This window comes from Phaethon aethereus, assembly GCF_964289735.1.
Source record: "Phaethon aethereus genome assembly, chromosome: 1".
In the NCBI taxonomy this organism is placed as follows: domain Eukaryota; kingdom Metazoa; phylum Chordata; class Aves; order Phaethontiformes; family Phaethontidae; genus Phaethon; species Phaethon aethereus.
This window is the reverse complement of record NC_138575.1, coordinates 128655405-128674137: the sequence shown is the minus strand read 5'-3', so window position 1 is coordinate 128674137 and position 18733 is coordinate 128655405. Positions and strand designations below refer to the sequence as shown.

The following is an 18733-nucleotide window of genomic DNA, read 5'->3' as shown; positions in this document are numbered from 1 at the left end:
TTCATTATTTGTATGTTTTAGTCCTGAGTGCTCAAAGAAATAACTGAAGGTGTACAACAGTCCACCGCAGAGGGCTGCTTTTATAGCATGACCTTGAGAGTGTGCTTCATCCCATAGTGAAGGGCATAAGGACATGCAAGCATCCAAGGGTGACAAGACTGTCTTCTATAGACTTCTTCTAAAACTTAATCTTCCAATTTTTCTGCCTTAGACACAGTTAGGTCATTAGTTCTGGAGGAAACCAGAACTGAAGAACTAATTCAGACTAATACAGAGCATCATTAGACTTCTGCACCATCTGAGAGGAGATGAAAGCAGAGGCTGCGGCTGTACTACGGCGGATGGAATTGAAAGCTTCTTAGAAGCCTACGGCTATACTCTGTGATTTCTTTCTTTTTCCTCCTTGTTTCAGAATAAATGTATTTCATTATCTATAGTGATCACATTCCGTATTTTCTACAATGTGTTTCCACAATGAAGACAAGCAATATGAAATTAAGATGAAAAATTTGAAATATATGATCACTGACTTTCATTTATATTTCTTTTATATGCAATTTGGAAAATCTGTTTGAGAACTGTCTCCTGATGGAACTGTCTGTCTCATGGCAAATGCCTAAAGTGTCTGAAAAATGCTGTGCTTATCAAGTATTACAACATTTTCCATATTTGCTGAAACATCATATGATAGCAGAATCACCACTTACTGCGGTCAGTAATTATTGTTCTGGCCTCTTGATTGCTCGTCTTGTTTTTTAGGTTTTGTGCTGCAGTTATTAATTCATCCAGCTGGGGACGTCTTTTCTCCAGATCCTGTAGTATTGCCTAGTTGCACACAAATACAAAAATAAATCAAAGGTAAAATCATGTAGAGCTATTGAGAAGACCATGTATAAGGACTTGTTTTCATGCCAGCTTGATTTAAAGCAGAGAGATGGTCTACTGTTTCAAATAATATGAAGAGTATGATCTAGACTTTCCAAATATTGTTGTTATTTTTAACATAAAAATAACAAGTGTATCTTGTAATAATAATTTTAAAAGAACCTATAAAACTAAATATAACATGACAATCATTCTTCATTTTTTAACCCATCAAATTAGGCAAGGTTAAGCTATTTTCCTCTATAACGTTACAGAATTTTCTATATTCTGTAATAGAATATTTATATCTAGAATATTTAGAATATTTCAGAAATAGAATATTTAGAAATATAATACTTCTATTTTTATATAATATTTTATATTCTTCTATATTCTCTTAGATTTTTAGAGTAGACTTTAAAAAAATAGATAGGACTTTACATTCCTACCAGATGAGGCAAAATTTTCCTAGTAACTCACGAAGTCTAACTAATAATGTTTGTTCCTTAATATTTTAAGACTGTTTAATGACTATCTATTGATTTAGAACAAATATAAGACTGTTAATGTTGCTTTTTCTGTCCTGACACCTTACTTAACAGGAAAGTAATTAACACTCATAATAATTTATATGTTAGTCAAGCATATAGCTTGACTATATAAACATATGACAACATAAAGCCCAGGCAATCTGACTAGAAATTAAGAAGTGGATTTAGAGTTTCTTACAGAGAAAAAGATGGGCTTCAGAATAATGAATCATGGTCTTTAGGAGGTAACAAAAACTAAAATGTAATAACTGTAAATATAATGAAAATGAGAACTCAAGGAAAGGCATATAAGATTTACGCATATATTAGTTTAACTTATTTTGAAGGACTAGGGAAGAGCAAACAAGCAATCAGTTCAATGGTTTCCCAGATGAGGAGCATCCAAGCATGTATTTAAAGGATAGTGACCAAACCTAGCAACTTCAAATCCCTATTGTGTAGCTTCCAGAAAAGATGCTCATTAGATTTCTCAGTCTTAGGAGTAGGAACTAGCAATATGTATTACCAAATTATGAAAAAATAACTTTTTTCTACACACAATTTTGAGTCAACAGAACAGTATGTTGTCAGATAGCTAGTAAGTATAGAGGATTTTTATTCTTCAGACTTTTTATATGGACAGTGATTAGATAATCTGTTAGCATGCTCACTTGGCTATTGACTATGTGTCTTGAGTATTTTATGGTCTTAGAAGTCTCCTCCCTCCCTCGCCCCCCCTTAAAATGTTTTTATTCTAAATAATCATACTTTATTTTAACAAGCTGTTATTCACTGACTGCACTGGATGGAAAAGACCTGCAGAGTCTGATCTTAAATTTGGCTCTCCAACCTGAGATTACAGTTACATAATTTCACCAAGTTGAAGGTGACAGGTAAAGGCCTAATATCATTTTCAGTTCAATGGCATTAACAGAAGTGCATGAGAATATCACTTCCAGTAACTACAGCATGAATCATTAAAAGAAAGCTAAAAGCTCCACAGAGTTTCATTTTTGTGCAGTTACAAACTCGTTAGAAAAAAACCCTAATTTTGAAGATAGACATCTAGCTGCACCTTGTGAAATTTTTGCCTTTAACTCTTGTATCAGAAGTTATTTGAAAATCTATTATAACTGGCTTTCTGAACTCATGTCCAAAAGTTTGGATCGTATTTTTTTTCTTGTATACTGATTGGGTTACATACAGAGACGTGCAGTTAAAGCAGCAGCTTGCATAATTAAACGAAGAACAAATTTCACATTAGAAGTCTCTTCTCAGTGGAAGCACTCAAGAAAAAGAAATAAACTTTACTGATGCAGTTACTACCTCTAGATATCTATGTACCTTTAAAACTCCATTTTCTAGGAACACAAGTTAATGAGTGACATGAATTTTACAATAGAAAAAGCAGTCCCATTGCAGCCTAACAACATCTACATTATACATATTGCCAAAACGGACTGTGCAGGAGGAACACTAAAACACGTACAATATGCTCAGATAATTGTGTGGCCTCCAAAGTAATATTTCCCTTTCTCTCTCCCTCCCCTACCTAGAAACTGTTTGGAAGAGGAAAAGCAAATTAAGTGATTCTAAGGTCTTACACCAACAGTGACTCTAAACTGTTCTGTACAGTTTCCTAAATATAATTTTTATATTTGATATACCTAATAGGAGAATGATTTATCTGATCCAGACTGAATCTCCAACCAGGCACTAAATGCTATGTAGGTACCATGGAAGAAAGCTTCTGCTATATGAAATCTAGTGAGAAACAAATCAATAGGTGAGGGCCGCTCAGTAAGGATTTGCTCAGTACCAAAATGAGAGAACGGAACTGACGTATGTCTCAGTGCTGTACAGAACGATTCACCCGCAAGACCCATCTGCAATTCTTAAACTGGACACTCAGGAAAACTAGCAATGCCTCTTTAAAGTGAGCCTTGTTCGCTCTGCTGTTTCCTCGGGGACACAGCAATCTCGTCCCTATATGGACTGTGAGGACATCCTTTCCTCTTCAATTTAATGTCAATAAAATTACTTTCTGCTGGATGTATTAATGTGCATTTTTGAAAGATCAAGAAGGACATCTTGAAACACTTATACTGTGAACAGATCTGAAAATTCTTGGACCTGTCAGGTGACAATAATATATAATTATAGAACAGATGTTTTTTTCTTAGTCTTAGAAAGGCAACAACTCAGAATAAGGAAAAAATGTTTCTCAAAGTAATATATTCTTTTTTTGATTTGATACAAGGTGTCTGAGAACCTTACCCAAGCAATGTTCTATTTTATTTGGGAAAATTGTATAAATTAAAATTGTTGTAAAATTGTTACAACATTTATTGGTACAGTATTACCAATTGGTACAATCTTAAAGACTTAGCAAATGCATGTTCCACATGGAACCTACATTGCATGTACACATACAAACGCTAATGGAAACTTGGATAAAAGTAGCTATTAAAACACATAATTCCTGAGCATTCCTGTGATCCTGTAGCATGAAAGTAAACATCAACGCTTGAGCTCCACTTAGAGTATTATCAAATTCAGAAAAATATTCTGTGACTGGATAAACTAATCATACGAATTGATTTTATAGGTAACAAAAAACCCCAATAATTATGCTAGGAAGAGAAGTGCTTTGTTGAATACAAATTAAAAGACCGCTAAACATGATTTTGGGAAAGAAAATTTGAATAGATTTAAAGTATTAGCTGAAATTATCTAAAAGAAACAAACAAAAAATCCACCCGAAACCCAAACCAAAATCAGAACCATTTCATATATGGAGATACTTTTAAAAACTCTTAAAAATTCAGCCAGTAAAACTGGATCCTCAACAGAATACTAAGTGATAACTATTAGAAGATGTTGTTACAACAGCCATGGGAAGAAAAACTCATTAGCAGTGGCATCCTGGTAGAGGCACAGCAGATGCAACAGACCAGATGCCTCTGATTTGATATGTCAGCACATTGAAACAAATGTGCTATGTAAGAATGGGTAACACAGAAATAAAAGTTATTATGAAAGGATTTTCAAAAGAAATTAAGCAGAAATCTATCTAGCCCCCATCAGTTTACCAAAAGGAGAGGTACAAATATTTAGGGAGTGAGCTACACTAAAAGGATTTTTTTTTTTTTTTAACAAACATTTGTGTTCTTGTACACATAATTTCCCTTTACTGTCCTTTGCTCTGTAAAGGTAAAATAATTAAAAGGTAAAAAGCATTCTGCAAAATATTATAGACCACATTTTAATCAGAAATTTGTGTTTAACAATAAATGTAATTCAACATGAGTAGGTATCAATGAATAAGGATCATTGACATCCAAGGTTGTACAAATATATCTTTAAACCCCAAAAGACCTTTTCTTTTTCATCCATATATCTATGACTGCCAACATAATAATGCTTGGTGACAGCACAGTAATGGAAAGATGAGGTTCAGTCATCAAACATGCCTACAGTTTGTTAGAAAGTGATGCTATTTACTTTTAACCATATTTCCACATTTGTGGACAGCAGCTGTTCAAAAGAAAAATCCAATTTTCAGGTTCCTAACTTTTATGATTTCTTTACACAAAATGGAGGTTGAGATCTGGAACAAATATTTAAGTAAGCAACTGAAATAACTTGTATAAAAATTGCTAAAAAATCAACTGAAAACCTGAAACAGTTAAAGTGTGACAAATTTTTGGTGGGATTGCAAGGTTTGAAACTGAGAATTATAATATTCTCTACCTTTATAATGTATAGCGTGCTACAGCCTGCGTACTTGCCACTCTAGCCATGTGTGTAGTAGTTTATATAAAAAATAGGATCTTTAAAATCTATCCAATTTTTTTTCCTTTTTTCCTGACTTTATGGCAAACATTGTCAAAGTGTAATATCTGAATTCCAGGTTGGTACCAAGTCTTAAACATTCAACTAATCATTTAGTAGTGCTGATTATGGGTGGTTGCTTTTCAATATCAGAAGCAACTTTTCTCACACAGAAGCCAGGACTTTTCATCTTCTATTGCTGAACTTCAAACATATAGTTTGCTACCTATTTTATACTTTTTATTTTTTTTTTTTACTAGGTAAGAATGCTAACAGTGAGTAATCTAAAAATGATGTTTGGTCAAAAAGGAGATTTAGAGAAGACCTTTCATATTAAGAGCAAACTGGAAACACCCTTTTGTCATAAACAACTCACGGCTGAAGACTAAAACCTCCCAACTATTTTGGGATGGTTTGTTTTGGCCCAGCCCCAACCTTTTTCAATGAAATGAACCAGTGGACCACAAGAGCTCAACTGAATGATTAATATGGGAATGTAAGAGAGAAAGAAGATATATTTTTCTTCTTATGAGTTTATTCACTTCTCCAAACTCACCATGATATTCTTAGAAAAAGCATAATTCCATTGAACAGTTCTTGAGGAAATTATTTGCTCATCTTTTGAAAAACTTTAGACTCTAAACCTTAAATTTAATCAAAAAATGAAGCAATTACTTCCTCAGCAAAATGTACAGCCATAACAACTTCTACTTAAAACAAGTGAGTTTCTTAAAACTGGTTGGTTCTCTAAATATAATGTGTTATATACACACCTAGAAAGAGAGAAAGCTTTGCAAAGAAGCTTGCTAACAATTTCAGAAAATGCAGATATGCAACACCTACAAATCATCTGCATAATAAAATTGGCTTTGTTAAGTTATTCCTCCCAAGCACAATTTGAATTTGTTTTCTTGTCGCTAAGCAAGAAAGGAAGATGAGAGAAAATGATCAGTTACATACTCTCTACATTCAAACATAAAATTATGAAATAATGAAAGTAATATAATGCAGTAGAGTTTTCTTCTTAAAAAAACTTTTGCTTTGACTATTAGCTGTTTATGTTTTTCCTCCAAAGCACATATAAATTTACGATAAGAAGATCTAGAGTTACTATTTAGTAGTGTTGGTAGCTGATTGGTACGTGTCAGTGAAATCAAAACACTAACAGACTGGACACTATAATCTCTTTTTGACTGAGTGATTTATGCAGTTTAAGTTTTCATAAGCACATATTTTTATGCCCACTTAGGGCCCACTGAAGAACTGCCTAAGTAGCTCTCACCTCTGTCTTAGTGAATATATCAACTCCATTAGCGTCGCTGTGGGAAAGCCACCAGTGACAGCTTATCAGGTGTCTCACTAGACGCAGGAAAAAACACCATAGAACTTTTTGTATGCTTTTTGTGACAGTCACTCAACATATTATGTTGGTGGCATTGTAAATGTCTGAGGACTGTTCCTTTACAACTCATAAATTCTGGTTCATACTAGGAAGTTATGACAGTTGTTAATGTACACTAACCAAACCAACCAGAATGGGGAGTACTTAATTTGAATCTCCATGCTTTGACCAACAATGCAAGGTGATGGTGATGGCTGGAGCTGGGATAACTTACTATCTCCCTTCCCTGCTCCCCATTTGCCTATAGAAAAGGACTTTGGGAACAGGTGTTGCAAGGTCTCTAAGGAAAGGTGACTGAACTGTAGAAGAGAAAAAAAAGCTTAAAACTGAGTTCACAGGGAAATCAACTCTACTGGTCTACAACTGCAGGAGGCAGATACCCTTCTACTCCTTCACAAATGGGGTAGTCAGCAAGGAGAAGTACGTGCAGCATGGATCAGAGTCACAAGTAAGGTACAAGAATGAGACTGCCTGAGAGGCCAGCCAAGGCCTCCAGTGTTTTTTACCATCCTCATAGACCACCAAGTTGGGTACCGACACTTGGAAAAAGGTGACATAAAGATAGGTTGCAATACAAAGGTAATATGATTCGAAATAGGTCCAGCAAGGTGGGATGTGCCCTAACCTTAGAAATAAATGGTGAAAGCAATCAAAAGTTCAAAACCTGAGAGAAGAGACCAACACCCACCTCACCACAACCCCTTTCAGGTAGTTGTAGAGAGCGATAAGGTCTCCCCTCAGCCTCCTCTTCTCCAGACTAAACAACCCCAGTTCCCTCAGCCGCTCCTCATAAGACTTGTGCTCCAGACCCCTCACCAGCTTCATTGCCCTTCTCTGGACATGCTTGAGCACCTCAGCATCCTTCTTGTAGTGAGGGGCCCAAAACTGAACACAGTATTTGAGGTGCGGCCTCACCAGTGCTGAGTACAGGGGCACGATCACTTCCCTACTCCTGCTGACCACGTAATTTCTGATACAGGTCAGGACGCTGTTGGCCTTCTTGGCCACCTGGGCACACTGCTGGCTCATGTTCAGCTGACTGTCAACCAGCACCCCCAGGTTCTTTTCTGCTGGGCAGCTCTCCAGCCACTCCTCCCCAAGCCTGTAGCGTTGCATGGGGTTGTTGTGATCCTAATGCAGGACCCGGAACTTGGCCTCGTTAAACCTCATACAGCTGACCTCTGCCCATGGATCCAGTTTGTCTAGATCTCTCTGCAGAGCCCTCCTACCCTCCAGCAGATCAACCAAATCCCACCCAACTTGGTGTCATCTGCAAATTTACTGAGGGAGCACTCGATTCCCTCATCCAGATCATCAATAAAGATATTGAACAAGACTGGCCCCAGAACCGAGCCCGGGGAACATCACTTGTGACCAGCCGGCAGCTGGATTTAATGCCATTTACCACAACTCTCTGGGCTCAGCCATCCAGCCAGTTCTTTACCCAGCGAAGAGTAAACTTGTCTAAGCCATGAGCCACCAGTTTCTCCAGGAGAATACTGTGGGAGATGCTGTCAAAGGCTTTACTAAAGTCCAGGTAGACAACATCCACAGCCTTTCCCTCATCCACTAGTTGGGTCGGGTCACCTGGTCATAGAAGGAGATCAGGTTGGTCAAGCAGGACCTGCCTTTCATGAACCCATGCTGGCTGGGCCTGATCCCTTGGTTGTCCTTCAGATGCCCTATGAGCACCTTCAAGATGAACCTCTCCATAATCTTCCCCAGTACAGAGGTCAAGCTGACAGGCCTGTAGTTCCCAGGATCCTCCTTCTGGCCTTTCCTGTAAATGGGTGTCACACTGGCAAGACTCCAGTCTTCTGGGACCTCCCCTGTTAACCAGGACTGCTGATAAATGATGGAGAGTAGCTTGGCAAGCTCCTCCGCCAGCTCTCTCAGTACTCTTGGATTTGGATTTTTTTAGTACTTGGATTTGGGATGAAAATAATGTTGATAACATACTGGTGTTTTCAGCTGTTGCTGAGCAGTCAAGGACAGCCCAGCTTCTGGTGCTGGCCTGCCAGCGAGCAGGCTGGGGGTGCACGGGGAGCCAGAAGGGGACAGAGCCAGGACAGCTGACCCAAACTGGCTAAAGGGATATTCCATACCATATGACGTCATGCTTGGTATATAAAGCTGAGGGAAGAAGAAGGAGTACTGGCGGGCAGGGGTGGGGAGGGGAGGGCACACATGTTCCAAGTTACAGCATTTGTCTTCCCAAGTGCCTGTTGTGCACAACGGAGCCCTGCTTCCCTGGAGATGGCTGAACTCCTGCCTGCCGACGGGAAGTAGTGAATGAATTCCTTGTTTTGCTTTGCTTGCGTGCGTGGCTTTTGGTTTACCTATTAAACTGTCTTCATCCCAACCCAAGGGTTTTCTCACTTTTACTCGTCTGATTCTCTTCCCCATCCCACCATGGGGGGGTGAGTGAGCGGCTGCGTGGTGCTCAGTTGCCAGCTGGGGTTAAACCATGACAGTCCTTTCTGGCGACCACGAAGGGACTATTTGTGTGTTTAGTGATGTTTACAATGTCACGCTTTTGCTGAGCTAACCTGTAACTCAGTACCTCCCCGTTACGCTGGTATCCCAGAAAAGTTGTGTTTAAGATACAGAAAGTATGCAAGTTGCCCACATGGTCCAAGGAACCTGCAATATCACAAGGAGTTGCAAGTACACTACGCTAAAAATAAGCATCTAAAAATGAATTTAACTTGCTTTTAACAGCTACTATGTCACCTTACACTACAACTATGGCATCTTACTCTACAATATATGGAGTGAGGAAGGACTGTAGCAGCAGCGGTTGAATTTCCAACTTTTCCTGAATAATTGATAAACAAAAATCCAGAGTCCTTAGCTACTATGTGCTAAATAAGATCCCTAGGTAAGCTATTTTTTTGACAGACTCTGTCATTTTTACAATTTTACATACTATACAATAATGCATAGTAACACAGTCAAAATTGATGAACAGTAGCAACTCTCAGACACCATCTATGGGAAAACAAGCACTGAACAGAGGGACACTACAGAGGAAGCATGCTGTCTATGCTATTTTCCACATCTAGTGCACATTCAGGAAGAGATTCAAGCCATCAGCAGCTTGGTCATTCTAATTGAGATGTTTTGATGGAGTGCACTGGAGTCCATCCAGTGGACAGGATGGATAGAAGATGAAGAGGAGGCTAGGAAGAGAATACAACTTAATATGGTTTGTGAATGAATCATTGTCAGATAAAAGGCATTAAAACTATTCTAACCATTGCCAGAAAAAAAGAATAAAGCTAAAGATGTATCTGTAACCAGTGGAACAACATTTGAAGATTTGGGTGTTTGGCTATAATGAGATCGGTTTAACTAGAAGAACATGGTGATAAATCACCCGTAAGAACTCAATACTGAAACATGATTCAGGGGTAAATCTGAGTATACGTGAACTGTGTATGAAATTACAGCCTTTTGCCCCCACAGAATGTGGCTGTTCAATACTATTTTTTTTTTTCAATAAAGTATCAGCATCTAAACAATCAGGCAAAACTATTCCAGAGTATCTTACGTCCTTTCAGGCAATCACACTAAATAACTTAATGGATGGGAACCAGTGAGTTGCTATGGTTTCTGTATTAGTCAGCAGAACCAAAGTCTCTCAGCGCATAGCTAGTATTTGTAGAATGTGAATTTGCAAAATTTACTATTTTATTACTCCTATATAACTTATGGCTTTCAGATTAAGGATTTTTCCACTGCAATTAGAAATGTATATTACCAAGAAAACTGAGGACAGCTCTTCTGTTTCTCAAAGTCGCAGCTTTAGGGTTTTTTTTACTGTTTTTTTGGATGATGGTGGTAGTGAACTCCTTTTATCTGAGACTGATCTAGTTAAAAATGTACTTGACAATGCACTTCCAAAGCAAAGTTATAGGTTCTTTACCTTGTCGCATTTTTAAAGAGAAGATGTGTTTACCTCATATAAAACAGTATTGAGTAAATGTAACATTATATTATGAATATAAGCAAATTATGCAGGTATTTTTATCTATTCTTTTTTTAAATTTAAGAAAATAACTAACATATTTTCATGGAGAAGGAAAGCTAACAGTTTGACTAAAGATGCTCCCCAAATTATCCAATTTTGTAGAGAGAAGATTAGCCTGAATCAATTCTATGCTCTGAAAAAAACACAGAATTACGTCCTCAGTTTCTGCTAAAGCCTATGGAAATCTTTAATTACTTTTACTGGAAGTTTTCTTCAGTAATAGCAAGTGAATAACAATTAAGAAGAATAAAATGGTTTGGCACAGCATCATATGCCAGATAGGTTTTTCTTTAGTACCTTGCAACACTAGATATTTTTCCCAAGAATAACATAAAATAAAGCAAAAAGATTTCATCTGGTTTGCTTGGGTTTGCTTTTGAAAGAGAAAACAAAAGCTGTTATATCAATTGTTTCTTACAGCGAACTTAATATTTATCGCTCTGTGTGTGTAGAGGGTGGGAGGGAGGTGTTTCTTATTTACCATATCTGATAAGGAAAAAAGTTGGAAAAACTCTGGAATAACGTTAGCCCAAATCTAGTAACTTGGATCCTTAGCTTTATTCATATCTCATTGTCATTCTGAAAGATGAGAACCATACAAAGTAACAAGCCTAGTTTTGATACCTAAACATTTCTGGTATATTCAGAAAGGTTTTACTCCTAGAGCTATATTTCTGCCTTTCATTTTTGTTTTAATTTCTGTTGCTTTGTTTTGTTGCGCTTGTTTTCTTTTTTGCTTTACTTCTAGTATTCCCCCATATTTTTGTAACTATGTACTTAATTAAGGCCAACAATAACATAGACGGTAAAGGTAGAACCTTAAAAAAATCTGATGTTCCTATTTCATTAACAATGAAGGAAGGATAATGTGGATATTGCAAGTCCAGGAAAAATATTTCATTTAAAAGACTGTGGAGATCATAAGGACAAAACAGTGGTGTAAAAATGGGTTATTAAATGTTTGGAATGGGCAAGACTCACCTTTATAAATAATTTCAAAGGGGAAATCTCAAGTTCTCAATTGCCAGCAGGAGTTAGTAAATTATTAATATCATCTTGTCTTGGTAGTGTCACAGAGACACCAGTCTTTTTAAAACACCATATTTAACACTCAAAACCTCTAATTTGCCCATCGTGATGTAAGAAGCTATGGGGTAGGTTGAGAAACAGATGTCAGTGCTGCACACGAGCATCAATACATGTAGCTAAAGTAGGAGCTGTAGCTGAGTTAGGTCCCCCAGTTATTTTGTAGTGTGAAAAGCGGGTGGAGAGTAGATGCCTTGGGCGGGAACTCAGCCATGCTTAGGCTGCGTGGAATGATGCCTAGCCACTGTTTGACTAGCAAAAATACACAAGCACTCCTTGTCTTGTCACAAATGATGGGTGTACTGGTGGCAAGGGCCAGGTCCTCTCTTTCTCTTTCCTATCCTGGGACTCCTCAAATCTTTTCTGAGCAATGGTGCCAATTCAACAGAAGGGGCACAGACTAACACTGACCAGAACAGCCCAGTGCAAGGGATATTTCTGAAAAGTGGGAGATCAGAAAGACACTGAAAGCAGGTGGCTCGCTGCCTGGGTGGATGTCTTATCCACTAGAAAATGTACAAAGGAAAAGAGAAAGGCAGTGGTGCTTCCTCCTGCATTTCCAGTGAATATCCTTTCGACATGCTGATGGAGGACACCTGGCAGATTAAAGCACATATTCCCAGAAGGCAGATGAAGGAAGGCTTACTCTGAAGATGGGTACTGGATTTTAAATTTCTGCAGAACAGGTTGGAAGAGCTTCTATTCACAGGCAAAAAGCCAAACTGAAGGAGCACAGCAAAAGGCGCTATTGTAGAGCTGAGCACCAGCAGAGCTGGGCAGGGATATCAAAGCTGGGAGATAGGTGCCTATATTATGCAATTATGCCTCATTTTAGACTTTTCTGTCATTTTTTTGTTGCCACCTCTTGGTTAATACAGCTTGTTGCAGAGGGTAAATTTGCTCATGCTATAGGCCACTGAAGACAGGCTGGAAATTGAAGACAGCAAAGTTCAAACAGAAAAGATGTAAATTCTTGGTTGTAAGTCCATTTAAAAATCAGAGCAGATGACTAAAGAATATAAGAAATTCTTAATTAATAGAATTGAGTCAGTCCTTTCTGACCTTGAAATCTATGAAACTGTGAGAAATTGAAAGTACATTTTGAATTGAATTTCAACTCATCTATAATGCCATCTTATCTGAGCTGAATTTTCAACACCTGCTTCCTCAAATCAGTATCAGTCCTACTTGGTTCCCTTTCCTGCACACAGATATAATGTAATTTAAATATATTTAAACAATTTCTGACTGAGAACAGTGTTTAAGTATAAAGTTAAGCATAAAACTGGAGCTATTTCTTGTTCAGACAAGGGGAACTCATACTATGAACAGTTAATGTATTTCATCTGTATCCATTGCTTGAGGCAGAAGGTGCAGACATTGATTAGTAGCTTGCAGAGGGAGCTACACAATTCTACTTCAATGCAAGAAAAATTAACATTTTTCTTTTTCAAAATATACAGTTGTTTTATCTGAATGACATTTTCAGAAATATATCTGATATAAATAGAAAAGGAAGAATCACTGGTAAAGTCGAATGACACTACTATGATAAAAGCAGGAACTAGTAATTTGCTTTATATGTGTATTTACATATATACATACACAGCTATATGTAAGTATATATATAGATACTGATTTGCAGTGGGCCTTCACAATAACAAAGTGGAAGCCAAAGAAAACAAATTTCAAAATTAATGGTCTTCCTCTGATTTCTGTTCTGTAACTGAAGAGTAGCAACAAGCTTGAGCATCTCAGTCTGGTTGAAACAGAGGAGGATTTCTTGGGGTACTATTACAACACACTTATGAATATAATAAATGTTCCTAGCAAAATCAAAATAAGCTTAGAATAAAATTCAGCATCAAAAGTCAAAATGAAAATATCCTTCTCTATTTTATCTTTGTGAAGTAGTTTTGAAATACTGACATTTTTCCACAGACAAGGTTTTCTGTGCACTGCGAAATAATTGTTTTGTTCCTTTAATTCCCATGAGTTAGAGAAACAGAACTTGTTTTTTAGCCCCTCAACTTTTTTCCTGGGACAAAAGAATGAAAATAGGTGTAAAACAATCTCTTCCAGTATATTTTTATTTTCACTTAGTTCCTGTTATATTTTGTCAAATATGAACATTTTATAGACAAAGTACTTCCACAGTTCCAGAAAGGAATAAGCTTGTCTCCAGCTTTTAGCTAGACTGTTCTTACATAGTTGCTCTCCCTTGTACTACAAAAGATGGGCCTTAGCTAAATAACAAACTACATTACACATTGCTTTGCATTAAATATTCTGACCATATTCAGAAATTCACTACATAGAGTTCCATAACAGTGTCAGTCATGGCTGAAAAATAACTTAAGATTAGATGAATGTATATCATCTATTTTTATAGTGCTGGTTTTCATCATGAGAGTTTTGTTGATTTTTTAATTCACAGACCTCAGTTCCTAAACCCAGAGGTTTATAGCACTGGCTGCTAACAACTCACTAGTAAAAAGTGTTTGTCTATTGGTTAATCCAACTTGATTTTCAGCTTTTCACTGATTAGTAATTTTCCCCATGCTGATAAGGTATTTCTACATCTTACTATCATTGACACACAATTTGACATAAAATTCTGGAATAATCATTCCAGAGTTGGAATCTCCAGGGGTGGAGAACCCAAATTAATTAGGAGGCTGTTAAGATGCATTTGGACCCAGTCTCCTGCTCTCCCCCTCTCTGTTACCATAACAAAGTCAGTTTAACTGAAAGGCCATATTGGGAGGTGGAAACAAGATCTTCCAAATGTGCTACATTTTTAAAAATTAATGATTTGTATCTCCCTATGGAAATGAGAGTATTGTTAGATTGTGACAAGCAGTTCTTCAAGAGCTAAATCCTGGAAGGACTCCAGACTGAGGTCACTGGCTTTTTGCAAACAGCAGCCTGCAAAACTGGGAGGTATTTTATAGCCTATACTGCTGAAAAATGTATCTATCTTGGCAATTTTTTCTTATTCAACTTTCTGACCTTATTCATCTTTCTGACCTTATTTTTTCTTTTCTCTTGAAAGTTATCACATGCACATATTTCTTTCCAGTGGCTTTTTCCACCAGACAAAAAAAAAAAAAAAGAATTCTTTTTCTTGAGAGCTACATTTGAAGGCAAACAATTTTTTGTCAGCTATTAATTATTGACAAAAGAAAATTGAGTTTAGGAAGCTACAATTTCTGTTGTTTCTACTTTATCTCTCCAGAGTAGCCTTCTAAATAACTTCACTCCAAGCATTAGAAAATGCAAAGATGTAAATCGTAGCCATTGTCCAAGGGATTTGAAGAACTCTCTAGAAACATGGGCTGAGGATCATAAAACCAGGAATAAACAGCTACACTGAGAAATAAAAGAGAAATATTACCCATAAGACAGAACAGACGCCATTATCTTTTAGTCAAGATGAACCAGCTAAAAGCAACATCAGTTTATTTATCCATGACAGCATTATATATTCTGGTTAAAAACAAAACAAAACTCTGAAGCACTGACAAGTTTAGGAGCTATACCTCTGCGTGTCCTAATACTCTGTATCAGCTTCTTTCTCAGAAAGGGTTGTAAGGGCTATGGAGGTGCTGCTGGCTGATCATACCTAGTCCGTGTAGCAGTGGCACTGATGCCACTAAGCCCGGCTTATTCCTACAACCCTCCTTTTGCCCTCAGTCTGTGCCTTCTGCTAGAAAGTTGAGAGGACAAAGTAACAGGGACACTGCTCTAACAAAATGCGACGGGAGCAAGCTGGCAAAGGAAATGTAAAATGCCTGGGCTACTTTACTGAAGATGGGTACACGAGGAGCATAGGATGACAGTTGTTGGTGTACGGGTACCTAAAGTTACACATTTGTCATTTTGATTTGGGTGATGCTGAGAGAAAACGCCAAAGAAGTGCAACAGCAATAGCAGCGGTGTAGGACATTATTATGACTGTAGTAACAGACAAGATGTGTAGTCGGAATCTTTTTTTTTTAAACAACTTCCTACTAGTGGAATAACTGCTGTGATTTCCTTTTTTCTTAGTCTACATTCGAGGTGTAGATTAGTGTATAAATAAGGATGTTTTAAATTCTTTGAGTATGACCCCTATGTTTCTTCAAAACAAAACAAAAGCACCCCCCAAACTCAAACGTAAATCTGAAAAGCTGCGAAGACCTTAATCAGTTTGGAAAATTTTAGCTTCCTTTCAAACTTTAATTACATACTGCTGCAGATGTGCAGGCATTAAGAGATAACAAATAATTATAACAGATTCACCTTGTATGCCAAGGTAGTTCTCTTGAGGCTTGATGGTTTATTGTTTTCTAATATCACTGTAGATCAAAGGAAAATGTTTCAAACTCTATTCCATAGCATAAGAGACATTGCATATGGAAATCAGATCATACAAGGACTGTTCCCTGCCATAAACAACTAAAGTCGCATAAGAGATACATTAAGTGAGATTTCCATACATGCACACAATTGCACAGAATTTTTAGCTGAGGGCATGCTTATAGAATTACCTCCAAATTGAAGCTCTATCCACAGATAACAATCACTCAAATCCTAAATAGCCACAAAGCATGATCACACTCATTATTCATACTGAACAAAGTAAATCAGCAACTGCCACGACAGCCCTGACCCAAGAGCGTATCGTAAGGTGCCCAGACCCCAGCACAGCACTGCAAGCTGGATGTACATTCCCTGGAAGAGAGAACAGCAGTTCCTGGCCAGCTGCAGCCACACCGCTTCCTTCAGCACAACTGCTTAGCTGCAGCTGTGCCGTATCCACCAGCTCACCTGCTCGAGAAAGGCGAATGCTTCGGGTGGAGCACAAGCACAAGTGCATGAAAGATGGGAAAACAGAAGTGAGAGTGAACAGCGGGATAGGGGCATGAGAGAGACGAGGTGGAGGCATAGGAAAAGCAGTGGTATGCAAGAGAGGAGTTAACTGATATTTGAGCTGCACACTCCAGAAAGAGAGTCAATCCTCAATTACCTACAGATTATTTAACCTCAATTCTAGATTAAATACAACGTCGGGCAGAGGCACTACAGCTAATTCAGTAAAGAGCTATCTTAGGTCAGACAGACTTAACTAATGGCACGCAGAGCGCTGTGTGAACACAGTTGTGTAATTTCTGGGGCCAGCTCAGCAGTACGGCGCCTTTCAGGAACAGCCTGAGTTAATGAGACCTGATGAGTCTCAACTGACTGAACGCAGAACCACTTACCTGTTGCTGCATCTGCTCCCCAGCTTTATCTCATTTAAAACAGCTGCAATGAGCCTGTCTGAAATCAAGGCACCTCCAAAATACTGCAATACCACTAGCATCTGTGTATGTATATGTGTGTGTGAGAGAAAGAGGTCAGAGTCAAGTTTTCATTGTTGCATATTCCATATATTTATTTTTTAAAAGCCACAACAATTGTGGATCAACTTCATGGAGCAGCCAGAGGATACCTGTACTAACCGTCCATAATTTAATCTTACATATATCTCCTATTATTCCTATAGGAATGATATTTTCAAATATTTGTTCACTATTGCAATGTCTAAGTCACTGCTTAGTCACGCTATAGCTTAGAAATTGCTGTCACCAACCCTTCCAGCTACCTGATTTTTTTATTGTTATTGTTCTTCACTACATCTTCTACCAGGAGGAAAAAAAAGTATCTGAAATGTATATATGCATATGTATACACCCATGCTTACACATATATATGTATAGGTAATATGAAACAGTAGAAAATATTTGGATAAGGAATACAACACATCACAAGATCTTAAATAACTTTTTGCACTATTATCCACTGTGTTTGTTATCCCCCTATTGGCAACAAGCGTTTCAAACCTATTGCTCATTTCTCTTCTGCAACATTATACAAGATGGAGATTATTTTTTCAGATCCTCTGAAGTCTGTAATCTTATATTGTTACGACATCTTTCCCAAATAGAATAAAATAGTTGCAGAAATTTTTGAAGTGATAGTCTGAAAAAAGTTTGTTCTAGCACTAATCTGTATGCTAACAGCTTTGAGGCAGGTCTCTGTGTGAAAGGCAACAAACCACCAGTGTTAGCTTTGTTATTGGTATGACACTGTTCATATCTAGCTCAATATGAATTGTGACGTGACAGCTCATGAATTTCAGCTATAATTCTTGGGAACTTGCTGAGGCAATCTCATAGGCATTAGTAGTTGTATTTGAGAACCTGCAACAGATGAATATAATTCACTTTTGAAAGAGGGCTAGAAAACTACCCAGCAAATTTTAGGTGAATTATTCTGAGCTCAGTTCTAGAACATATGATTAAACAATCTGTGAGCAAGGAAAAAAATAATAAGTACCAGCCAACTATTTAAAAAGAGTAAATAATAACCAGTCAACTGAATTTTCTTTCATTTGGAGCTGTAAGATTTACCAATAGGGGACAACAGGTAGAAGTTGTGTCTGATGCCCTTAGCAAGGCTTCTATAGTGCCCATGTGAGGTTACCGCAAGCAAGCTAGGAAATTTTCATTTAAATTGAAATTAAACTGATGGAAAAACATAATTTGAAGTTACTATATGGAAAGGCAATATCAAATGAAGCTACCTACAAAATTGCAGTATGTTTAATATTAATTTTCATTAATTGCCATGTTAATGGAATAGAAGGTAGATTTATTACGTTCACAACAATGCAAAACTGAACTAGCAGCAAGTGCTTGAGAAGGGGGACACAATTCAAAATAGTGTCAAAAAACCTGAGAATTCAATTCAATAAATGCAGAGCACTAAAATAACTAGCTGAATAAACTGGACAAAGATCAGAATGGGTTGCAAATGACTGGACAGATCATCAGAAATCTAGAAACTAGGAAAGAAATTTTAAAAAGCAGGATTCATTTAGTCTAGGGAAGATTGAACTGAAATAAGTATTAGCCCTCAAATATATGAGGTTATTACTCAGAGAGAGTAAACTGTTCT

At 37.4% G+C, this 18733-nt stretch overlaps 1 protein-coding gene across 4 annotated transcripts in view; it reads right to left on the bottom strand.

Annotated features, from left to right (window-relative positions):
* The window catches only part of DMD (dystrophin), a gene marked incomplete at both ends in the record, with an annotated part of 1339794 nt that overhangs the window by 317250 nt on the left and 1003811 nt on the right, over positions 1–18733 (bottom strand). For all 4 annotated transcript variants that reach the window (XM_082008889.1, XM_082008891.1, XM_082008888.1 and 1 more), the window contains one exon: positions 708–825. In XM_082008889.1, the coding sequence (XP_081865015.1) occupies positions 708–825 (118 nt within the window). The remainder of the gene's footprint in view (positions 1–707; positions 826–18733) is intronic.